The sequence below is a fragment of the Linepithema humile genome, chromosome 7 (assembly GCF_040581485.1).
Source record: "Linepithema humile isolate Giens D197 chromosome 7, Lhum_UNIL_v1.0, whole genome shotgun sequence".
Lineage (NCBI taxonomy): Eukaryota > Metazoa > Arthropoda > Insecta > Hymenoptera > Formicidae > Linepithema > Linepithema humile.
Window position 1 is genome coordinate 14,065,635 of NC_090134.1, and position 24,788 is coordinate 14,090,422.

The 24,788-nt window shown below is 25.6% G+C and overlaps 1 protein-coding gene across 1 annotated transcript; it reads right to left on the bottom strand.

Moving 5' to 3' along the window:
* Window positions 1-18,066: 18,066 nt before the first annotated feature.
* LOC137001230 (uncharacterized) lies at window positions 18,067-20,982 on the bottom strand. Its single transcript, XM_067359626.1, has 8 exons — window positions 20,751-20,982; window positions 20,451-20,612; window positions 20,207-20,367; window positions 19,476-19,708; window positions 19,117-19,304; window positions 18,868-19,027; window positions 18,647-18,777; window positions 18,067-18,402 (listed from the first exon to the last, which is right to left on the bottom strand). Exons 2-8 carry the CDS (start codon window positions 20,592-20,594, stop codon window positions 18,067-18,069), a joined length of 1,353 nt encoding a protein of 450 aa, XP_067215727.1. The 5' UTR covers window positions 20,595-20,612; window positions 20,751-20,982.
* Window positions 20,983-24,788: the final 3,806 nt, after the last annotated feature.

Consider the following 24,788-nt stretch of genomic DNA (forward strand, 5'->3'; position numbering starts at 1 on the left):
TTGGAATCTATTATCATCAACATTATGAGAAAATCATTATATATACATTCGTATTTAATATGTTATGGATCGTATACAAATCACATAATACATAACGTAAAGTATGAAGATATAGATGTATATTTTCCAGAATCATTCTTCTATATGATTTTACTGATGTTTGCTGTTAAGATGATAACTGGTTACAATCTTCATATTCTTGGTTATCCATTTATTAAAGGACACTTGTCTTTGTTTTATAATAATAGAAAATTGATAGATTGCATATATCTTAGTAATTACACACTCGAGAAAATAAGAACAACAGATATAAACGGAATTAAATTTATAGATCCGTTATTTCAACTGTTAAATCAAATAAGAATGAATAACGAATTATTTAGATGTCATAAAATATATGAAAATAGTGAGAAATATGAATCTGTTTTATACTCTTTTTTACTTTATATCAAAGATAAATATAAGAAGTTTGATCTTAAAAAAGTTAAAGAATATAGAAATTCTATTGACTTAAATAATATTAGTTATAAACTATATGGAAATAATATATGCATGCTTAATATTGACAATTTTATAGATATTGAAGATATAAATGATAGATTCGATAAATTAATTGTAATATTATCTGAACCCGAAGTTATAATAGATGAATTAAATAGCGTCAATGGAATATATTCAATAAAATATAACGCGTTTCTAAATGAAATCTTTTTCGAAAGTAGGACTGAGAAAGGTGGAAAAAAATCAGAAAATATTAAGAAATCAAAAATCAACAGGAGAAACTTTGGTAAGTATAGTTTCTCGAATATAATAGATAACAACAAACAATATCTGATAATGTCTAACCTAACAAATACATTTTATATAGATATAGACAAGAATAAAATATCAATAAAAAACATACAATCTATGTTGGCTACACTAGCCATACAATTATACTCTTTTCTAAAAGATAAAAATGAATACGGATGGAGAATATTCAATTATCTTATATCATTGCTTAAATTTAAAATTGAAGACAACTTCAGCGACTATCAAGAATTATCAAGATACAGAACAGATGGCAATCAAAAGCATATAAAATTGAACATAGAAAACAATACTTTTAACGACTTTACCACAGATAAAAATCAAATAACATCAAATTATTTAGATAAATCAGTCTTTATAGCTACATATGGAAATAATGGAGGATTTTAAATCGCTCTTTTATTATAAATAAATGAATAATGAAAAATATATATTTAGAATTTCTTGAGATGACATTTGTAACTGTAAAGATGAAAATACATTGGATAATTTTATATCAAAAATAAAAGAGAATGAAGAAAATAATATATATATAGATAATTCATTGAATCATTACCACATGTACGATCAATGTCAAAACAGATGTGATGTATGCAGAAAGATCTATATGCTCGTCAATAATATGGAGGTTTCTAATGAAGATTATGAAAAGGGAGGTAAGAAAAAACAAAAAAGAAAGCCTGAAAAAGAAATTGACTTCTTAGAAAAACCAAGTTATTTTAACATTCAAAATATAGACACTTCCAAGATAGAACGATTGGGGAAGAAGGCTATATATGATTTAATCAATCAGAATATTTTATTATCCGCAAACACCTTATCTAAAGATATCATAGAAACTATTTTAAGAAATTACAGTACTGATATAAATAATTTTGAATATGACGCGTTGGTAAAATATATAGAGGACAACACTCCTTATGTCTTGAAACAACAGATATTAAAAACACATCCATATTTTTCTCTTTCGAATCTTAACAAAATTGTTTTGGATAAACAAATGGAACTCTTGGAAGTGATATATAAATCACATTCGTATCAAACATGTAATTTTAACAGCAGAATAGTCTCAAAACAGTATAAAAATCTATCTAGTTTAGATAGTGGATTTATAAGAGATGTAGTTTCGTTCGGAAATAATAACGATTTTATAGAGCCTGTTATATTTTGTTTATTTGCAAATAAATTAACATTTTTGGACGATTTAATAAACAACGTTGATCCTCTTACTGTACTGACAGACATGATAGTTAATAAGAAAATAACTGAAGAGAATAAATTTAGAATGTTTTTGAAAGCGTCTGATCCTACAGATTTTATAACAGGAGATACTAAGATAATTAACGGAGAAGTAAGATTAAAACACGAATTATATAGATTAATATATCACAATATGTTAAAGATGATTGTTTTAAACTTGAGACAAGGTAAGTGGTACAGTCAACTGTCAGGAGAGTTATCAAAGATAACAAACAAAATAGGATTCAGATCTTACAAAACCGAAGAAGAAAAAATATTATCAACAGTCCTATCGTGTGTTCCATTTAAGCCTATACTTGTAACAAAAACAACAGACCCTATATCGTCTGTACCTGAATCCGTTGAATTTGTAGAGTTTGATATCATGAGAAATAGATTAGGTAGTATTAAAGAATCTTTGAAGTTAGATAGTTCTGTATTTAATAATATAAGTTACGACTCTCTTACTAAAAGATTGTGTATAGTTAGAAAATTTATTGTAAAGGAGGAAAAAAATTGTGCGTATCTTGGAGAAATTGGTAATTTAGGTCCATTTTTAGGTAATAAACTGTCATTTGATATGTTTAGAAATATAAATAATAATTCTGTTCTATTTGCAAATGGTGTCTTCTTTATTAGTATTCCTAGAATTCACAAGAAATCTTTATCAAGATTTTATAATTCTGGTGCAAAAAACATTGTACTAGACGATCCTATAGATATACCTGATGATCCAACAATCGGAGGCGAAGTATTCTCTCTAATAGGAGCTGTATGTTGTAAAACACTAGAAAATTCAGGAATATACGAAATGTGTTCATCGAAAGAATATATCGGACGATATTCATATAACAAAATTGATAACGATACGTGGATAAAGTATGACCCGTTTGCAATGTCACTTCCGTATATGAAAAATAAGATCATAGAAGATTCTTTGAGAAAATTGTTTAGAGAACAAAATGTAGAAATAGAAAATTTCGTAATAGATAATGATACTCCTTATGCTATAAAAGAGAAAATTAAAAATATTTCTAATGACAAATTTTCAATAAAAGATTTTCTATATAATGGTGGTCATGTTAAAGACGATATTTTTCTAGATACGCAACATTATTGGTATACAACAATGCTGGATTTGAGAATATTATTTGTGACGTATATTAGGTTACATATTTAATTTTTGTTTAATTTCATTCATTATCTTCTTTGTAACTTTTGTTTTCCAAAAATTATTTTAAAAACAGAAATAATACATTTAAATTGAAAGATGGATTCGTCAAATAATAAATTAAAAATCTTATACTGCGAACTTTATTTCGACGAAACATACTGTATAATTTGAAGGAAAAATATGATAAGTTAAGTAAAAATGACAAAGAAATTATACAAAAATGTTTGAAAAAAAAATTGAAATATAAAGTAAATGAATTATTAAATTGTAAAAATCTTTATGTTGTAAACTATATATCTAATATAAAATATGAAAGTATAATAAAAAACATAAACAGTTTTAAAACTATTATAGATTTATATAATAAATACTACAATGATAAAGAATATGTTAAATGTATTATACTATATATGAAATTTAAAAATAATAGATTGTTCTATACATTAAAACTGGAAGAATCATATTACCATTTATTTTGTATTTCATGTAATAGTATATGTGAAAAAATAAAGGTAAATGTTATATGTAATATATTTTGTATACATCTCTCAAAATATAAATACTATTGTAAGTGCAACTATTAACACAATGAATTATCACAGATATATATATGATAGAATAAATTTTGATAAGGATTTAATACTTAAAATTAAATTAAATTATGATAATCTAGATACATCAAAGAAAAAAAAATTACAGAAATACATATTTACAAACAATAAATCAAAATTATCAAATATCATTAATTGTAATAATATATATATAATTCAATATATATCATTATATAATTTGGAATATATAAAAAGAAATTTAGATGATTACGAATATAGTATAAATCGCTACAATACACTATTATCTTTTAATAATTACAGAGAGTGTTTTAAATACAAGGAAATTGTTAATAATAGATTATTTTATTTGGCTGATATTTATAAGACTAAAAGGATTAAGATATACTTATATATATATATAGTGTGTAATGAAAAAATTAATAAAAAACAAATAAATACATTATGTGATATTATTATGTTCAAACTTACGTGTATTGGTATAGATAGATATACTTATTCTTGCAAATGTTCTAATTTACATTTTTATAATATATAACTATATTTTTATAATATATGACTATTTTTATAATATATAACTATATTTTTATAATATATGACTATTTTTTATAATATATAACCATTATATATATATACTATTTTTATAACATATAACTATATTTAACTATATTTTTATAATATATAAATTTTTTTTTGAAAAAATATAAAGAAAATTATATAAACACTACAATTAGACATGAACAAGATTACGAAAAAAAATTTTGATAAAATTAAGGAAATAAGCATACATGAAATAGAGAAATATGTTGATAAGTTGAACGAGTTATATCATAAAAAGGGAAAAAGTCCAATAGATGATGAGTTATACGATATGATAGTTGAATACTTAAATAATTGTAAAAGTCATAGTTCTGTATTGAAAAATATTGGAGAAAAAAGAGGAAAGGAATTCAAAAAACTTCCAATATATCTTGGGAGTGAAGATAAAACATATGAACACGACAATAAACTAAGTAAATGGCTAAAAAACAATAACATTTCAGAAGAAGATGATGTACTGTCTGCAAAAGCAGATGGGATATGTATATTAATATACAATTCTAATATATATACAAGAGGAGATGGCAATTATGGCAGATTAAAGAACGAAATAAAAGATTTTTTGAATTTTGAAGTTACGAAGGAAATAAAAGTTAGAGGAGAACTTATTATCAAAAAATCAGATCTTGATGAAATTAATAAAAAATACAACTTTAAAAATGTTAGAAATTTGGTTTGTGGACAAATAAATCGGAAGACTATAGACGAAGATATAGGAAAAAATCTATTTTTCTTGGGTTATGATGTAATAGATGATAATATTACACAACTAGAAAAGTTCGGTATATTAAAAAATGTATATAAAATTGGTACCGTAAAATATGTGGTTGTGAAGGCTAAACATCTTAATTACGATTATTTAAAAAAAATATTAAGTGATTGGAAATATAATCTTGACTATTATATTGATGGTATAGTTATAAGAGACAATAAAGTACATAATATTTCATCGTCAAACAAATATTTGTGGTCTATCTCATTTAAACATAATTTTAATACGTACAAAGCTAATGTAGATCATATATCGTGGCAAATATTTAAAAGTGGTAGATTGATACCTGTTGCCATATTATATCACGTTGAAATAGATAATACTATTGTGAAAAGAGTAACATGTAACAACGCTAAATATGTGATTGACAACAAAATTGGTAATGGATCTATTATAAAAATAACAAAATCTGGAGATATAATTCCAAATATAAAAAGTATAATCAAAGAAGGAGATTTGAAATTACCTGAATATGATTATTACTCGAAAGGAGTTCACATATACATAAAGGATTCTGACGATACTATAAATGTCAAAAAAATACTATATTTCTTAAAATATTTTAAGTACGAAGATATAGAAATAAAAACTTTGGAAAAAATAAATTCTGAGCATAAATTGACAGATGTTTTTAGTTTTTTAAGATTGAAAGAAAAAGATTTATCTTTCTTAGGAAAGAAAACGTCATTGAATATATATAATATTATTGATGACTTGAAAGACAAGAAGTTGTTTATAGTCGACTTACTATCGGCTATCAGTATATTTGATAATATATCGCGCAGAAGGTTATTTGAGATTTATAAAAATTTTCCTGATATACATACATATAACAAACATACTATATACGATAAACTAATATCTTTAAAAGGATTTAAGGAGAAAATAACAAATGAGTTTATTGTCGGAATAGGAAAGTTCATCAACGATAGAGACAAATATAATAAGAACTTTAACATCTATTATAAAATCAGTGATAATGATAATATAGTATTGTATGTGTCTCTATCTGGTTTTAGAGATATGACATATATACAAGATAAAATAAAAAACTATAATATTATAATAACGACAGTCAATAAATCTGATGTCTTAATTAGTAAAGTAAGAACTCCTAAGAAATCATCAAAAATAATAGAAGCTGAAAAAAAAATAAACGTATTCTTACAATAGAGGAATTTATTACAGAATTTTCTACATAAATTAGTTTTATATTAAAAAATATCGGTTTATTTTTATTACTTATAAATGGCAGATTTTGATACACTACTAAATGGACAAACTAGTATATACGATACTTTATATTTATTCACTATTTTTATACTTCCATTTTTAGGATACATATCTTCTATCATATACAGCCCAGAGTCTGGGAGAAAATGGTACAAAAGTAATAAGTTTGTTCTTTTGGATTTATCCAATAGTAGTTATGGATTATTTTTTACATTATTCATATATTTATTCGCTGGAATGGGAATCATATATATAGCCAATCATTACCTAGAAAACGATAACTTAAAACTTCCTCAAGGAAAACATTTTACAAGAATTAACGATCCTCTTTTCAATATTAGTAAATTTTGGGACAGTATAATATTAAGCTTACTTCCAGTAGGATTTTTATTGATATGGATATCCCAACCTCTAATGTTACAATTTAATTCATTAACAATACCAGGATCTCTTTCTATAATATCAACAATTCTATTCCTATTATTTTCAATATATATGATTAAAATACATTGGATTATAATGATTTTATTCCTTCCGTTGTGTATATGGTGTATATATATGTCTGCATTCTACTTTCTCACTCAAGACGAAACATGTAAAGCTAATCAAGATTCTAAAAATGAAGATGAAAAAAAAATAAAGATGATAATAAGACAAAAGACGAATCTAACGACGAGTTAAGACAACCATAATTATTCTTTTTCTATAGGAGTTCCATCTATTGTTGCTTTCGAAACTGGAGTATAAAAGTTTACTGTTATATTTTTATCTGATTGATTTTTATCTAACTCATACAATTCTGATAAAGGAGTGATTCCAGTACCTATACTTTTTAAAGCATCTATTAAATTCAATGTATATAATATATCTATGTCTTTCTCAGTAAAATTAAATGAATTCTCGAAATTTTGATTATTATTTGAGTTGTTTTTTACAGGCGATAAATTATTTATATTATCTTTATAATTTTCAAGATTGTTAACAATATCGTTAGCAGACATATTATATTTATCATTAAATATCTTCTGTATATTTTCAGACGCTTTGTTTCCAAATACCACGTTTAGAATATCGTTTCCACTTTTAGTTACAAATTTTTCTTTATCAACATTATAAGGTTCTAATTTAGAAATTTTTATCTCTCCTAAAGAAACATTGATAGCACCGCATAATTCTGGGTCTTGAAGTAATTCTTCTTTTGAAATTGTTTTATTCTTTATCTTATTAATAATATCGTGAATACTTTTACTTCCTCCTTGAAATTCGTCAGTTATACTATTTGATATGCGTATGAAGATATTTTTGAAATCGTTTCTGTATCTTACATCATTTCTTGATATAAGCTCGTATAACTTATTTAAATTATCTACAGTCGTTCTCTCAACTATCATTCTACTTCCTCCTTTTTCAAGTGTTTTAGACATAAAATACAAACTTAATAATTTTGTTAATACTTCTGTAATTATAAGATATTCTATCCCGTAATACATATCTATGTAACATCCTAAAGAGTCATTTATCTTTCTTGAATCAAATTTTACAAATAATTTATTAATTTCAATTTCTCCTTCTATAGTTTTTATTATGAAAAATCTTAATATATTTTGAATAATATTAGATAGTAAAACCTTAACACAATCCAATTTAATATCTGATATATCACTAAAACTTAAAATTTTCTCAGATAATAATACATCTCTTATGTTTTTATTTTTTATTTCTTGTGGAATAATATTATGATACAATAGTATTTTTATTCTTTTAGATATTTCGATAAGATTAAACTTTCCATTATAATTTATTTCATTAACTATAAAGTTACTTAATTTCTTGTTGTCATCTGATTTTTTATGATATTTTTTTGAAAAGCTTCCAAGTATACTTTTTAACGAGCTATTTTTTATATCTTTTTTGTTATTAATAATATTACTATATATTTCTAATATTTCCTTGTTTATATTATTTAAAAAAATACCCTCCATTTATTTATAATATTTGTTTAAAATTAGAATTGATTAATAAATGGAAACATATCAGTGCCATAAATGTTTATCATACTCGTGTATTAATGTCAATAATGGTTATCTCTGTAAAGAATGTAATGTTCTGTTTTCAAGTACAACTAAAAAATCTAGCAAAAGTAAAACTTTCAACAATAAAAAAATCCATTTTAACAATGTTATGAAAGATATTTCAAAACAATATAATATTGAAGATATTATGGAGATAATATATGATTCTATAGAAGAAAACAATATAGAAAAAAAATTTATAAATCAATCATTGATATGTAGTATATTAAAGAAAAATTCCAACAAGTTAAAAGATTACAAGATGGTATATAATATTTTAAATAAGTTAGAAAATAACGAGAAGAAAATATACATACCAACTGATATGAAAAACAATATAGAGATATTATTTTTGTCTTTTATTAATTTCCTATATTCAAAAAATAAGCTTGATTCGATAAGCTATAACCTAATATTAAGTAATATATTTAAGCTTTATGGGTTAAATAATACTTTAAAGCCAACTGTAAAAGACGAAAAAGAAGATTTGTGGAATATGTTTATAGGCGTATTGCCTAATGGATTGTGTTCGACTTGGTTGAAATTATGAAACCAATTTCTTAGAAAAATATAATTTATTTTTCCTCGTCAGAGAAGTAGAGTAAATGTACAAGTTTTGTTTGATTTAATTGATTGCGCCAGAGGCGCTTTCTCGGCAAAAGTGTAAGGCCGAGAGTCAAAAGAAAAATTGACGGGCGCGGTAAGAAATTACCGGCCGCGTTTTAGTGTGTTGAACGGGTCCTAAAAAGGACGGTTCAATTGAGTTAGCTCGTTGCAGCCCCTTTCCCGGTGTCGGTGGAACTCCGTTCGGGAAATGGTCTTCCGTCTGACAACTGCTCTCTGAGCAGGCTCTGAGCGGTGAAGTCTGTACTGCTACGGAACGAGTCTCTGATGTGCTGGTGGTAGCAACCGTCTCGGCTCTCGGAATTGCGGATTGCTCCGTGTACCGAGGAGAGAGAGGTCTCCGAATTCGGATGTCGCCTTGTGTAAGAGTGTCCCTTGGTGGTCGAGTCAACCGGACGCAGAACTCTAGTGGAATTAATTTCCAAACTAGAGACTGAGGAGGTGACGGCGAAAGTGGAGTATCCGCGGGCCGCTTGGTTGAAATGTGCGGCCGATGCTGGGACTCTGTTTTCTTTTTACGCGCCTTGCGAGGCAGCGTGAGGAAAACTGCGAGACTATGTGTCTCTGGTTAGATTCTGCCGAGGCAGAGTACGACTCAGTTCAAGGGCCCTGGAGAGAGCTCGCCTTGAAGCGAGTGAGTGAGGAAAGATCTGCGGAGCAGCTCTTTTATATCCCTTCGATCGAAGCTTGATCGCAAGAAAGCTCTTCACCGCCTGCGCAACCTGGCGGTGTCTCCGCAAGCTCATAATCGTAGACGGCCTGCGGCACGTAGCGGCGCCGCGGCGTATTATATCGCGTCAGTGCAGCGGTGTGGCGGTGAGCCGCCACAATGTTTATTTATACTATAACTAATAATTATTTTAATAACGTAATTGAGGTAGACAAAATAAAATATACCAATTATAAACCAAAAATGATAACCAACTCTTTATATAAAATTGAAAATAGCATAGACTATCAGTAATTTTTACCTTTTTGTCAATATTGTTATTTTTATTTTATTATCTGACGTTATACAATCCAACCCTCCATATATATACGTGTCAGAAACATTTTTTATTATGTTGATAATTTCACTGCTGTCTTCAAAAAATGTTATTAGTGGTATGTAAATATTAATTTGTTCATCTATATATATATATCGTTCTGACAATTTTAAATACGAGCCTTTACAAATCACCGAACAAAAACTTATAAATAGATTATCACATTTTAGAATATTATGATTGTTTTCTATTTCACTATTGCATGATAAACACCTTTTATTATTATATATCAATACTATTTTAATTAATTTATCATATAAAATATTAAAATCTTTAAATGCTTTTAAGTGAAAATAATAATTATTATTATTTTCATAGAAATATCCTTTGAATTTAGAAAAATCTTTTGTGTCATCTATAAGTCTGAAGATATCATCTTTATTTTCTATAATATTTATGGGAACCAAATTTATATCTACTTTATCTACATAATTAAACATAGTCCATATATTTCCAAAAAACACTTCACTGCACTTTATAGAGCAAAAAAATCCATACCTTTTTCTATCCCAAATATATTTCTCTATTTTCCTGTTACAGTACCAGCATATATCTTTATTGTAGTTAAAATTTAACTGAGAATTATATACTTCATCAAATTCACTTTTTTTTTTAATATTAATATAACTAAACACAGCTTCTTTTATTTCGTTTGTAGTAAAGTCTGTTCTGAATATATTTTTATTCATCTTAAATGAGTTTGTTTTATTTTCCGGGAATTTTTAATGTCAGTTTTCCTAATTTAAATAATATTATAAAAAAAAAGAGTGAATTAGATACTTATAACCTTAAAAATATTATTTCTATTAATAATGTAAAACATTTAATTTTAAATGCTTTAGATGAAGAAGATAATAGTATATATAAAGAAATATATATACAATACTTAGAGTTTTATAAAAAAATAAATAATATTATACAAGATATATTTACAAAAAAAGAAATGCAAGATATATCAAAACTGGAAAATGAATATTATAATTTCATAACAGAAATAAGGAAAAAAGGTATTAATAAAAAATTAGAAGACATATCTAATTTTTTAGAAGATTATTTTAAAAAACATTTTAAGTATATTAAAAAATATATTAATAACGAAATAACACTGGATGATTTTACGAAAGAATTGCAAAAGCCTATTATTTCAAGTAATGTAATATTAAATAGTATAAGGAATATAGACAATACCAATATTATGAATAAATTGTTAAAATACGAGAAAAAAATCTATTATTTTGAAACGATAAGTACTATTAGTTATTTCTTTGTACTCGGTGATTATTGCAGAAAGAATAATATGACAATAAACAATTCATTTAAGTCAGTATATAACAGTTTTATATTAGATAATTTTGATAACTTTAATTTACGATATTATTATATTTTAAAAATCTATTTTAGTTTGAATGAAAATTCCAACCATATAGATAATATTGAAAAAGATATAAAAGAATATGAGAAATTAATTGATAACAGTATAATATCGAACTTGAAGGATAAAAATTACGAGTACTCTTCGATATATAAAGATAATATGCTTGTAGATTTATATGAAACAAATGAAAAACTAAAGGAAATGATTACCAAATATGATTTATATTCAGAAGAAATAAAGAAACTCAAGAATGACATCGAAATATATTTCGAATCAGAAAAGTCAAAATACAATAGTTTCTTATCATCAATTAGTTCGATAGAAGATATAAAACATATATCTGATCATATTAAAAAGATTAATGAAGATGAAAAAAAATTATCAGATAAAGTTGATATTCAATTTATAAACATAGAGAAAAAGTTAAATGAATTAGAAAGTAAATATGATAGTGAGAAACCAAGATTGGAACAATACATCATTGATATTGTAAGTGAAATAAATACAAGAAATAATTCTTATTTTGATAAAATATACAAAATTATAGAAGAGTTAAAAGACAGAGTAAATAAATCTGAAAACGAGTTATCTATTATGAAAAATAACATTTCAAACGTTAGTGAAAAAAATTTTAATTTATTAAAGGATATAAATACAGCTGCGAAGGAAATACAACGGATAATTGATAAAAACAAAGATAATAGTAAAAAAATAAAAATATTGGAAAAAAATATTGGAAGAATGTTGTAAAACTAACAAATCTCTAGAAAAATTTATAGAAGAGACTTCAGATCATCATAAAAGAATAGATGAAAGACTGAAACTAATAGAAAATTTTATCAGAGTCAGATTTGGAGAGTGCAGTGATGAAAGTGATTGTAAAGGAGGAACGAAACATATTGATTATAAGAAGAAGTATGAAAAGTTTTATGGTAAAGATAAACTAATAACTGATGTAATAGATAAATATTATTTTATCAATGAATACAACAATAGAAAGAATTTATTTAACACCAAGTATTTTAATAACTGTAACTTTGAAAATGATCTGAACGTAAAGAAGTATTCATATATTAAAAATATAAATAACGAAATAGAAGAGGAAAAGAGGAAAAGATTTTTTGACAAAATATCAGATTGTGAAATTCTCGACCATTATGATGAAATAGTAGATAATGATGGTATAAAGAAAATGTCAATTTACGGAATAAAAATAAATACTATAAAATATGGAAATTATAGTTTTTATAAATATTGTTTAGAATTACCATTCGATGATGAAGAGTTTGATATCGTGAATATAGTACACTCAGAAAATATAAAACCTTTAGATATAGAATTATCTTACAAATATATTGATACAATAACTAGGAAGAGAACTTTCATCAGAGAAACTTTGCTGGTCAAAATATATAATGAATTTTTGATAAGATTGAATGAACATATTGAATATATTAAACAATTGAAGTGTAAATTACTTATTTTATATAAATCTGATGATATCGATGAAATAATAGTTTGTTCAAATGATAGAAAAAAAAAAAAATCGTACATTATATAAGATGTATAAAGAAATCATTAACTTATCCAGTAAAATAATATCTTCAAGTAATCTTAAGGACAAGAGTTTTTTTTTTTTTCAATGTATACAACTATTGCCTAAAATTTATTAAAGTAGACAATGACTGTGTAATCACTGACAAGAATAAGTATTTTAACTTTATATTCCTAAAGAGTAAAGAGAAAACAATAACAAATAATATTTCTAATATAATAGGAGGATCATACTCCATTTATGTTTTTAACGAAGAACTTCCATCAAACGAAAATGAGATAGATTTTGTAAATATGACAACTTTAGATATTTCTGAATATTCTGATTATATAGAAAAAATTACAGATATTAACTTCTACTTTCCTTATAGAAAGGATTTCAAACTTTTAAAAAATTACTTTTTGTACAAAAATGAATATTATTTATATAAAAATAGTATGTACAATATAAAAAAGGAAATGATAGAATTACATAATAAAATTTATAAAATACTACTAGATACTAAAACGAGCAATATAAGTGACTTTATTTCATTAAAGAATAAGTGTATTGAACTTTCAAAAAAAAGGAATTTAATAAATAATAAATTTTATCAATTAAAGGACGAAAAGAATAAAAAAGATAGATATATATTTTTAAAATACATAAATTAAGAATATAATAGCAAAAATTATTACATAGAACTTTCAGGACAATTTAATGAACTTATTGAGAAGTTATATCTGTAATATATTCCAAATATTTTGATTTGTCTCTAAAATATTCGTTAAAATTAACCTCATACATATTTATATAGTATCTATACACCCAGAAAAAAGTTTCTTCGATTCAAAGAAAATTTCTTTCAATCAAAGAAATTTATGCATTGCTATACGGTCAAAGAAAAGTTTTTTTAATTTGAAGAAATTTTTTGGTTAATTCTTTTTATTAGAAATAAAGAAATAATTTTGGTTATGCGACGTAAATTTTTTTTAAATGAAAGAAGTATATTTTGTATATGTAAGAAAAAATTTCTTTGCACATAATAATTTTTTTTTGTACGTAATAAAACATTTCCTTGCAAACAAGAAATATTTTGTTTATATTTAATAAAATAAATCTTTACGTTCAAGAAATGTTCTTCTTGTATTTACTTAAAAAAGTTCTATATTGAAGAAATATTCTTTTTTCATTTTACCAAAAATTTTTGTAATTTCAATAAAAGATATATTTTCATTGTAAAAGGATTAATTTTCAAAATAAATATATTTTTCTTCATTTTAATAACAGAATTTATTTAAATGATATAATTTCTTTATTTAAATAAATGAATCAGTTTCTTCAAATGTCAAAATGATTTATTTCTCTAAATTAAATATCTAATGTTAAATGTTTGATTGCAGTTATTTTCTTTATGAAAAATAAAATTAATATTTTTAGCGTCTTTTTCCTATGCTGAGATATAATTTACAATCACTTGTGAAAACAAGAAACTAAAAATATTAATTTATTTTCTTATGATGGAAACGATTGTAAATAAGTTTTAAAGTAATACACATTTGACGTAGAAAAATAAATCATTGTATACATACAAATATTTTTGCTGGCTTTTTTTAAATGCAAGAAATTAATTTATTATTTATATTGTTTTTAATTACACATACATCTTATTGTTAGCTTATAAATATTATGTTAAATAACATAAAAACACAAATGCATTTTTTTCTATTATTCTTTTTATTTGAACATCACACGTAATAATTATTATCTAAGATACAATGAAGGAAAAGATACTAAAGATGAACATTTTTTTAATTTCATGCCATTGTTATAAATAAAAAAATTTTTCCAAATTAAAAAACAATAAAAAATTTAACTCAACAAAAAGCCTCTTTTTTAAACTAATTCATAAAAGTTACATAAAATATAATTACATTAAAAATACATTGAAGAAACGAAGGTCCTTACATTAAACTTTTACTGCAATACTTTGCTATGTAAATTTTAAGTAACTTATTTATTATAAATATATCTTATTTTATTATATCATATTATCACAAAGGTTTTGTTTGCACCTTTCTTTTATACATCCTAAATGTGTTAAGTACTTAAATCTATATTTAAAACACAAAATCTGCAAAACGAATTTCATATCTGCTGAAATCCATTTTGCAGATTTTGTATTTTAAATGAAACGTATATCAAATAAATTTTCCTTGTTAAGAAAAAAAATACAAAAAGTTTTTTTAACGGTTTACTTAATATTTAAAGAATGAAAGGAACATTTTTGTACGCTTTTTTATAATCTAAATAATGAAACGTAACTGTAAAAGCTTCTTTAAAATGTTAATATCACGAGTTATTTTTGTACTTTTTTTCCCTATTTTATTGCAAATACTTTGTTTAAAATTACGATTCATTATATACTATAAAGTATTTTCCGTCTCCTGAACTTTGAACACAGGTTGGAAATTTGTTGAACAATTTGTCGTAAGTGACGGAAGATAAGTTATTAGTTATTTTAACTTGGAATGCACAGACATGCGATGACCAACCATAAGTAAATATTTTTTTTATTAAAAAAAGACACTTTTTTTCGACATTGACTAAAATATTAACGATTTCAGCAAAAAGTGGTACATGATCTTTGTATCCTGTGGTTATTACCATAGATGGTTTATAAGTAACATTTTCAATAGTAATCCATGGCACTGAATGTACTGTAGAATTTACATAGAAATTTTCGGGCAATATATGATTTATATCTCGTAATGTTTCATCTGTAATTACTTCAGCATTGCCATATTCTATCCTATCAATAAGGGAATCTTTGCACATAAAACTGTAGCATTGCTGTAACTGATTCTTTATGGCAAGTGTATATGGTAAGTTTACTCGTGAATTTGATACGTGAGCCGTTACTTTTGAAGGTTTATGTTTAGCTTCCGGCCTCATACACCAGACATTCCTAAGTGGACCAATAAGTTCTATTGTTCTCGGATAATGCAAAAGAAAATGATGTTTCGGCTTTAACGTTTCTCCAAACAATTGTATATAAAGTTCATGGTGTTCAGTAATTAATGTCTTCAAAAGAGTAATGCAATCTTTATTAAAATATCTCAAATTGATAATGTCACCAATATTTCTAAGATATAAATACAAATTCCAGTATTCATCGTTCACTGGAATACAATCGCCAATTATAATTCCAAGATATTTGACAAAAGTTAAAGTTTCAGAAGCCGAAAAATTTAATTTCTTCTGCATTAGTTTCTCTTTTTTTAAACACGGTACAGCATTTCCTTTGTCTGCAGGGCCATAATTAAATGCCATGATTCTATCATTAATATTTTGTAATGTAAAACGTTTTATTTGTATATAATGCAATAATAATGCGCTTAAGTCATACACACAGACACCCTCCCAAAAATCATGCATTGAGTCGAAAAACACGTTTTCAATTACATGAAAAGAAGGTAAATCATTCCATACGCAATATTCAGTTAAACCTGTTTCGAAAACATCAGATTTAAGATCTTCTTCATAATCTCTGCTTTGACGCAATAAATTAGGATCCTCCATAGTTTGACTTTGATATTGTTTTTTCTCAATCTTACACAAACGACAGATTCGATTAGCTGAAAAACTTGTAACAAATCCACAAATTTGATGTATTCCCAAATTATCGCCAGTAACGAGAATGCAAGAAAAGTAAACTGTAACGTTATTAATCAGCAATCCATTTCTTTCTAAATCATGTAATTCTTCTAAGAGAGGCTTGAAAGTTGCTTTATTCCCAAATGTCTTTCTGTCCGTATCACGAAATAATAAAGTTAAAAAAATATGCTTTAATGCAGATTGAAACTGTGGAGGTAAAGTGGGTAACATAAAGTACGTTGCTCCTATCTTATCAACCCCAGTATGAGAACCTAAAACATTATTTGTTTCGTATTCGTCGAAATAAACTATGAGTGGAATTACAATATTATCATCAAATTTATTTCTTATTTGAGTCCATAATTTTCCATGTACAATATTGCACATGTATTGTGGCTCTATTTTATTGTATAAATAGTCCATGTAATCTAAAATAATCTGTAAAAAATCGGGTAAGCTAAGAAAAATGCTGAGAACTTTTTTTACTGAAATAAATTGCCCTTTGATATTTTCAGTTTCCTCCGTCTTTATACCGTTAATTAATTTATAGGTTTTAGCTTCACCAATTATATATGATTTTGGTTCAATAAAAAATCCTGTACTCTTAAAATATTGTAGTCTTTTATATTCTGTGTTGAGACCTTGTAGGGGATTGCTTGCAGTGCTAAACATAATTTCCAATTCGTTCTTGTCCATTGCAGTAAAACTTTCTTTTTCAAGGATATTAAAAACTTTTTCTTTTAAAATATCGAACATACCACATTGCCAAAATTCTTCAGTAAAATTAATACAATTTTGTACAACATTTCGAGGAACTGTTGTTTGATTATGTAATTTAGCTACAAAAAGTCCTGCTGAATCTTTTATTACATTGTTTAAATCTCTGAGTGTACCATTCTAAAAATTTGTGAAAGATTTCTTAGATGGGGAAGATAAGATAGGTTCTGTTAACAATATTGGAAAAGAAACAGATTCTAGTTTAATATTTGAAGAATTACTTGTCTTATGTATATATTTTTCTTTTTCATGGCTATGCTTTCTATCTAAATGTTTTTTAAAAGCCCATGCGTCTTGAAACTCACTAATGCAATTTTGTTGTTTACATATATATTTATTGCGAGAAATGATAAAATGAAAAAATTTTAAATGACGCAATAAAAGAGATGAAGTAGGTGCTGAAAAATGACAAATATAGCAAATAAACATTTTCATATTATAATTTAGAAAGATAATTGTTAATGAGTAGGAGACTCTACTGTGAGGTGGTGTATGAGGCAATATCTGAGCATTCAAGTTCGTCTAACTGTAATAAGACCCTAAAATTATATATTATAGTTACGTAAGAAGATAATCTAAATATGTTACATGTTTTGTACAGTACTAACGAGAGTTGCAACGCAAGGCAGCTTTTTGTCCCACGGGGTCGTAAAAGAATATACAATTTTTTGAATAAAAAGCCAAATTGGTTCACTTGGTTTTGGATACTTCGCGTGCAAAACATGAAAGCTTTTGAAGCATAGGTCTACAGCAGCTAGAATACTTGGAAAGCGATACCTTGTGTCATCTATGTTTACGTAATATCCAGTGACTTCTGACAATGTTGGTCCTACTGCGATGATGAGAGGTTGAAGTTGAACACCAAAATTGGCATACTTATCTCGCATTCCGGTTAGTGCTTTATCGATGTCGCCTGGAGTCTGAAATTTCAATATTGCTACATTTCCATGATTTATTTTTGAAGATAATTACTTTATTGACAATAAAAAGACACATTAACTTTATAATTTTTCAAAAAATAATGATACAATAATAAAGTATTTGAAAGTAAGATATGCTATTCCAAATTTTTTAATTACGATTTATAAAAATATTTAATTAAAGATCAATAATCTTCGACATTAATTTAGAATATACATATATGTTTTTAAATTATTTATTTACCTTCACATGCAAAATAAAAGACGCCTGTGCTTCTTCAATAGTTGGTTTCCAAATGGTCTTTGATTTTTTGATTTTACATACTGGTGGACACAGAGCTGGTAAAAGAAGTAACAACTTCAAGTTTCTTTCTTCTGTAAAGCATGATTTTGTTATTTAACACAAATACCAATTATTTTATTCCAAAATATTTATTCAATTAAAATATTAATCCTATAATTTACCCTCAGACACTGTAGGAAAAGAGAGAGTCTCAAGTAACTCCTTAGCAGCATTATCTTTTATTTCAATTTTCATTAAATCATGAAGTTTATTTGACAATTCTGGCCACGTAGCATATAACATACCTTCTCTTCCTTTTTCGTACATAAAATCGCTTTCAATCTATAAAAAAACATTTCTTGTATTACTTAATCACAACAAAATTTTATTTTCAGTATTTCATGCAGATAAAAGAGTGCATTTGTTCTTACCAACTCATATCCACAAGGTTGTTTTAAAACTGAATATTTATCAAATATCTCTTTAACACTTCCTACGTTATATTGAAATTCTCGCAATCTAACTTCAACACTCAATTGCCAGTGATTGATAACGTTTCTCCACGGGGCATTATTATTTAACAACCAAACAATGTGTTCATTGGGAGAATTGTCAGCAGCTAATAAAATTTTAAGAAATTAAATATTTTTAACAAAAAAATTTAATCGCATTTTAAAGAAATCTATAAAAACGAAAGTCAAAAGACATTGAAAAAAAATAGACATAGACAAAAAATTTTTTTTTAAATTTATGTAGACTTTTAATTTTAGAGAAATAAAAATTTTCTTACAAGTACAATTTTTCTCTTCACTTTCAACCTCAGAATTTTTCGATTCGATTAAACCTAATTCTTTTTGAGCAGTTCGCCAGTTTCTATATTTGTCAACAAGCTTCCCACGTGAAATAGTCTGATTTTTATTTTCTGTTTTCGGAGGAATGAAATATGTTTCTGGAGTTTCTTTCGTGAAGACGTCACACAATTTATTAGTTAAAATTTCAAAGTGATAATTTATTAATTCTGGCCTAAAAAAAATAATTTATGTATTTTCGTAAAATTTCAAAAAGTTTAAGTCATTTTAAAATATAAATATGTAAATACTAAATAAACATGTGAATAAATTTCATTACATTTATTTTAAATTATTTAAAAATAATAGGAACTATCTGTTTAAATCTGAATGAGTGGAAATTTAGCAGTATCAATGAAAGTGTCAAATTAGTGTCAGTTAAGTGATTATATTATTATTCAAATAAAAAAAGAATCAATTTAATAAAAACTTTATTACTTTTTTACTAGTATATTGATCTTAATTTCGATAAATAAAACCAAAAGCAAATAGTCTTTGACCAAAGCAAAAACCTACTTTTTACTTCGAACACAGTTAATCTTTTAAAAGTTAAAGTTAAATCAATAATCTGGTAAAATATTAATAAATTTATTAAGATAATAAAAATAAAGATTACGAACAAATCCTATATTTGAAAGTAAAATGAGGCATGTAAGTATTTTTAGGTACTTACACCTGTAGTTCATCGTGAGTCAACAATGATGGAATTTCCAGCAACGATCTAATAATTAAATCGACTAAAATTTTCCGAATATTTCGTGGTAGAATTTTATCTCGATATTTCGCCAAAATCTTCTGGCCAGTGAATGTTTGATTCAAGAGGTGAATCAAATTCTATAAAAATGTGCGATTACTTTTGCTATAATAAGAATAAGATTACAATAGGAAATTCATGTAATAAAAAAAAAATATCTTACGAGTGAATGGAAATTAGAAAAAACGTTTTCGTAAAATATTTCAAGCTGAGTGTTTTCAGTAATTAATAAATCACAATCAGCATTCTTCGATCGTAGTTTTTTAGAAACTTCGCTTGCCTCTTGCGATGTGGTGTGCCTTTTCATAGTTATTGCCTCAGCCTTCTTCAAATTATTTTTATCAAATTAAAATAAAATTGTTTTTTTCTTTAACCAATAATATGAATATATATTTTAATTTGAAAATTGATAGTGTATAATTTAACATTTCAAAAATATGTAATTTAAAAAAATGGATATTACCGTTGATTCCTGTTCTTTTTGAATCACGATTGGAATTTTGTCTAGAGTTATCCCTTGATAAAGATGTAATTTATTTACAAAATCTTCACGTCTCTCTTGTAGCGAAAATAGTTCTTCTATCAATGGATCTGGAGGATCTAAAGGTAGTTGCAAAAGAACATCGTGATCGATACACAAACCTAAAAGAAAAAAAAAAAATTTTTTGGAATATTTCTTTTTAAATAAAAGTAAGTCATTTATAATTTAAGGACAAAAAACAGGAATAATAATAAAGGAGGATTACAAAAGTATCTTATAAAAATGCTATTACATGTAGCATTTTTATAAGATACTTTTATTATAATATACTTTTTTTAACAAAAAGATACTTTTAGTAGCAAAAATATTAAACGCAACGTTCATACGTTTACACGAACGTGTTCGACATCTTTTCCCACCCAGCGGATCGCGTGTTATGCACGAAAACATTTCTTTGCGCTTCATATTTTTTATATTAAATTTAGCACTTTAATAAAAATATGATGTAATAAAAACATTGTGTATCATCGATGTAGCATAACGACCTGCTTCACGAATAACTGACGCCATGTGTTTTCCTGATTTAACCTCTTTAGAACGATCGTTGACTAAAGTCGACAGCCACAATATATGTATATATTATAAAATTAATACTTACGATAAAAATGAGGTATTGTATCTGCAAATCCCCACGATGCAAGTAGATCGCACACTTTTTTATCGAACCTTGCGAACTACTCACTTTTATGGGATTTCAAAATTTTTTTGTACGTAAAAACACACGGCTAATATTCACGTTGCACAAGAAACAGAACAGAATAATACAAGACAGATAACTAGTTTGTCCGGTATTATCCTGTTTAGAACAGACCCAGAGCTGCTCCAGTAAAGCTAAAACGAACAAGCCCAATGTACGATGTACGCCGCGTTACCGAATACACAGGAATGCTAACCGTTTCTCGCTTCCTCTGTCACGGTCAAGGCAGCATTGTTCTTCTGTTTAGACAAAAGTGTGTGATCGCACAAAAACATATACACTCACCCGAAAAAAAAGCGGTACACTGAAAATGTGGGAAAAATTCATCAAATTTCAACTGACGATAACTTCGTAAATAATAAAGATAGAAAGTTCTATAAAATATGGAAATGAAGCTAAAAATCTCTGCTTTAAGAATCAATTTATTTCAATGTTGCAAAATAAATTTATTGAAAATGGCGGATGACAAAGCGCGAGCATGCAAAATTGAAAAATAATGGTTCGAGTTTGCGACGGTGCACGGTATAAACAAAAAATTGTAGCTTATTGGGATCAAAAGCGTACGAAAGTACAGAGTCTCCTCTTTAAAATGCTTTTTTATGCATCTTGATACGATGATTTTTCGCCGAGAGATTCGCATTTGAAGTAAGAATCTGCCTTTTTCTTCAAATGCGAATCTCTCGGCGAAAAATCATCGTATCGAGATGCATAAAAAAGCATTTTAAAGAGGAGACTCTGTACTTTCGTACGCTTTTGATCCCAATAAGCTACAATTTTTTGTTTATACCGTGCACCGTCGCAAACTCGAACCATTATTTTTCAATTTTGCATGCTCGCGCTTTGTCATCCGCCATTTTCAATAAATTTATTTTGCAACATTGAAATAAATTGATTCTTAAAGTAGAGATTTTTAGCTTCATTTCCATATTTTATAGAACTTTCTATCTTTATTATTTACGAAGTTATCGTCAGTTGAAATTTGATGAATTTTTCCCACATTTTCAGTGTACCGCTTTTTTTTCGGGTGTATATACACTTTTACGCAGTCGCGTGTCTTTTGCATACATGGTTTAAGAAACCTTTTATTTGATTTACAGAAATAACTTTTTGATTCAAAATATCTAGTTGAATTAAATTATTTCTTACATTTCTGTAATTTATTTCTTTTAATTAAAAAATTATTTATTAAAATTAAAAAAATAATTTAAACAAATATTTTATTTACTTTGAAAAAGACTAATAATGTCATTTCTTGAAATCAAATAAATTTTTATTTTCCTCAAAGATTTTTTTACTTTAACTTAAAAAACGCAAGTTAAAGAAACGATTTTGTCAAATTTAACATAATTTTTCTCTGGGTGTACCTATATATAAAATCTTTATCTATTCTATAGTATAACGAAACATACTTCCAAGGAATTATGTCCTTAAAATTATATATGAACGAGTTTGATATGTTTTGGTATTTTAATACTATTCTCCAGTCTACATAATCTATATTATCTACAATAAAGTCTTCAGGCATTTTATGATATTGTAAAATATCATTAAGTATAAATACATTGGAATGTTTCCTTAAAAAATTAACAGAAAGTTTTTGATTACGTATAATTTCGTAAATATACAACTTATCAATATTATTTTCTATAAAGTCTTCGCTTAAAGAGTATTCTCTACTGAGGAACATATAATCTATAGCATAATCACTGTTTTCTATATCACATAATTCTAATTTCTTATTTAGGAACAATAACTTAAATATAGTGTGATGATACTTACGCACAGAATTGTCGTTTAAAATTTCTTTAGTTATGTTATTTCTTTTGATAAGCATATCTATATCTAGATAGTCAATACTTTTTATAATATTCTCATATGGCACTGTATAATCTAATTGACTAGTAAAATTATTATATATATGACAATCTAAATTAAAATATAAGTAGTCAAAATATATATATTTATTAAATCTTAATAGGAACGATTTATCAATATTTTTATAACATTTTGACAGGTTTTTCCAGTTTATTTTATGTCTAAATTCGTATATAAAATCGTGACTTAAACTATTATCAGACGAAGATATATAATTCCAATTAACTTTTCTTTTAAATTTTCTTATAAAGTTTTCTGATAAATTTTGATATTTTGATATATATTTCCAATTAACTTTATCTTTAAAACTTTCTATAAAATCTTCTGATAAAACTTGATATTTAGATATATAATTCCATTCAACTATATCGTAAAACCGTCGTATAAAATTTTCTGACAGATTTTGAAATTTACACACATCTTTAATACTTACTCTATCTATTTCGTCAATTATAATACTTTCAGGTAGTTTTTTTATTCTAGATAGTAAAGTCATATCAAATTTACTTGAATACTTTCTTAAAATACATTCGCTTATATCGAAAATTGACAATAAGTTAAAATCAATATAATCGATATAAAACTCTATGAAATCACATAAATATTTATAGTTTGTTTTAATCATAATTCTCGTTAGAGTCGTGTGTATATTATTAACATCTACTAAGTCTCTTAAATACTCATATTTATATGCGTATACATAGAGCGACACATGAGCATTTTTTATATTTTTGGAATGTGAAAATAGTTTTTGTAAGAACACTTTATTATTATCATTGCAATCATAATATTTTATGTATGAATTTATAATTGCACTCAAACATATATGACTAAGCTCCATTATTCTTATTTGATAGTTAATTATATTATTTCAAAATTTTATCTCTTAATAAAAAAGATAAAATGAAAGATATACTTATTAAAAACATTGTAGTTGATAATAAGAATAATGATATATACAGAATTCCTATAAAAGATTTACCAATTAATTGTCCTCAAATAGTAAATCTATCACAATCTTATATAAGAGGATGTAGATACCATTTCAATATAATAGATTCGAGATTGAATGGTATAGACTTTCCTTGTGTAGGTATAAAGATACCAGAGATAAAAGGCAAGGGATCAATAAGATATACGGATTATCCTGGGTTAAAACTTATAAAGTCTTTTGAAATCAATATCAATGGAAAATCTATATTAAAATTGAGTGGATTCGATATATTTAGTTCTTATTTTTCTCCAAATGTATATAAGGACGATACTATAGTAGGACACAGAGAGGATTACTGCAATTACAAAAAAGGTAAACATTTAGATTATACAATATTTAACCAATTAGACTTATTTATACCTATATTCACGCAATTCGATAAATCTCCTCCTCA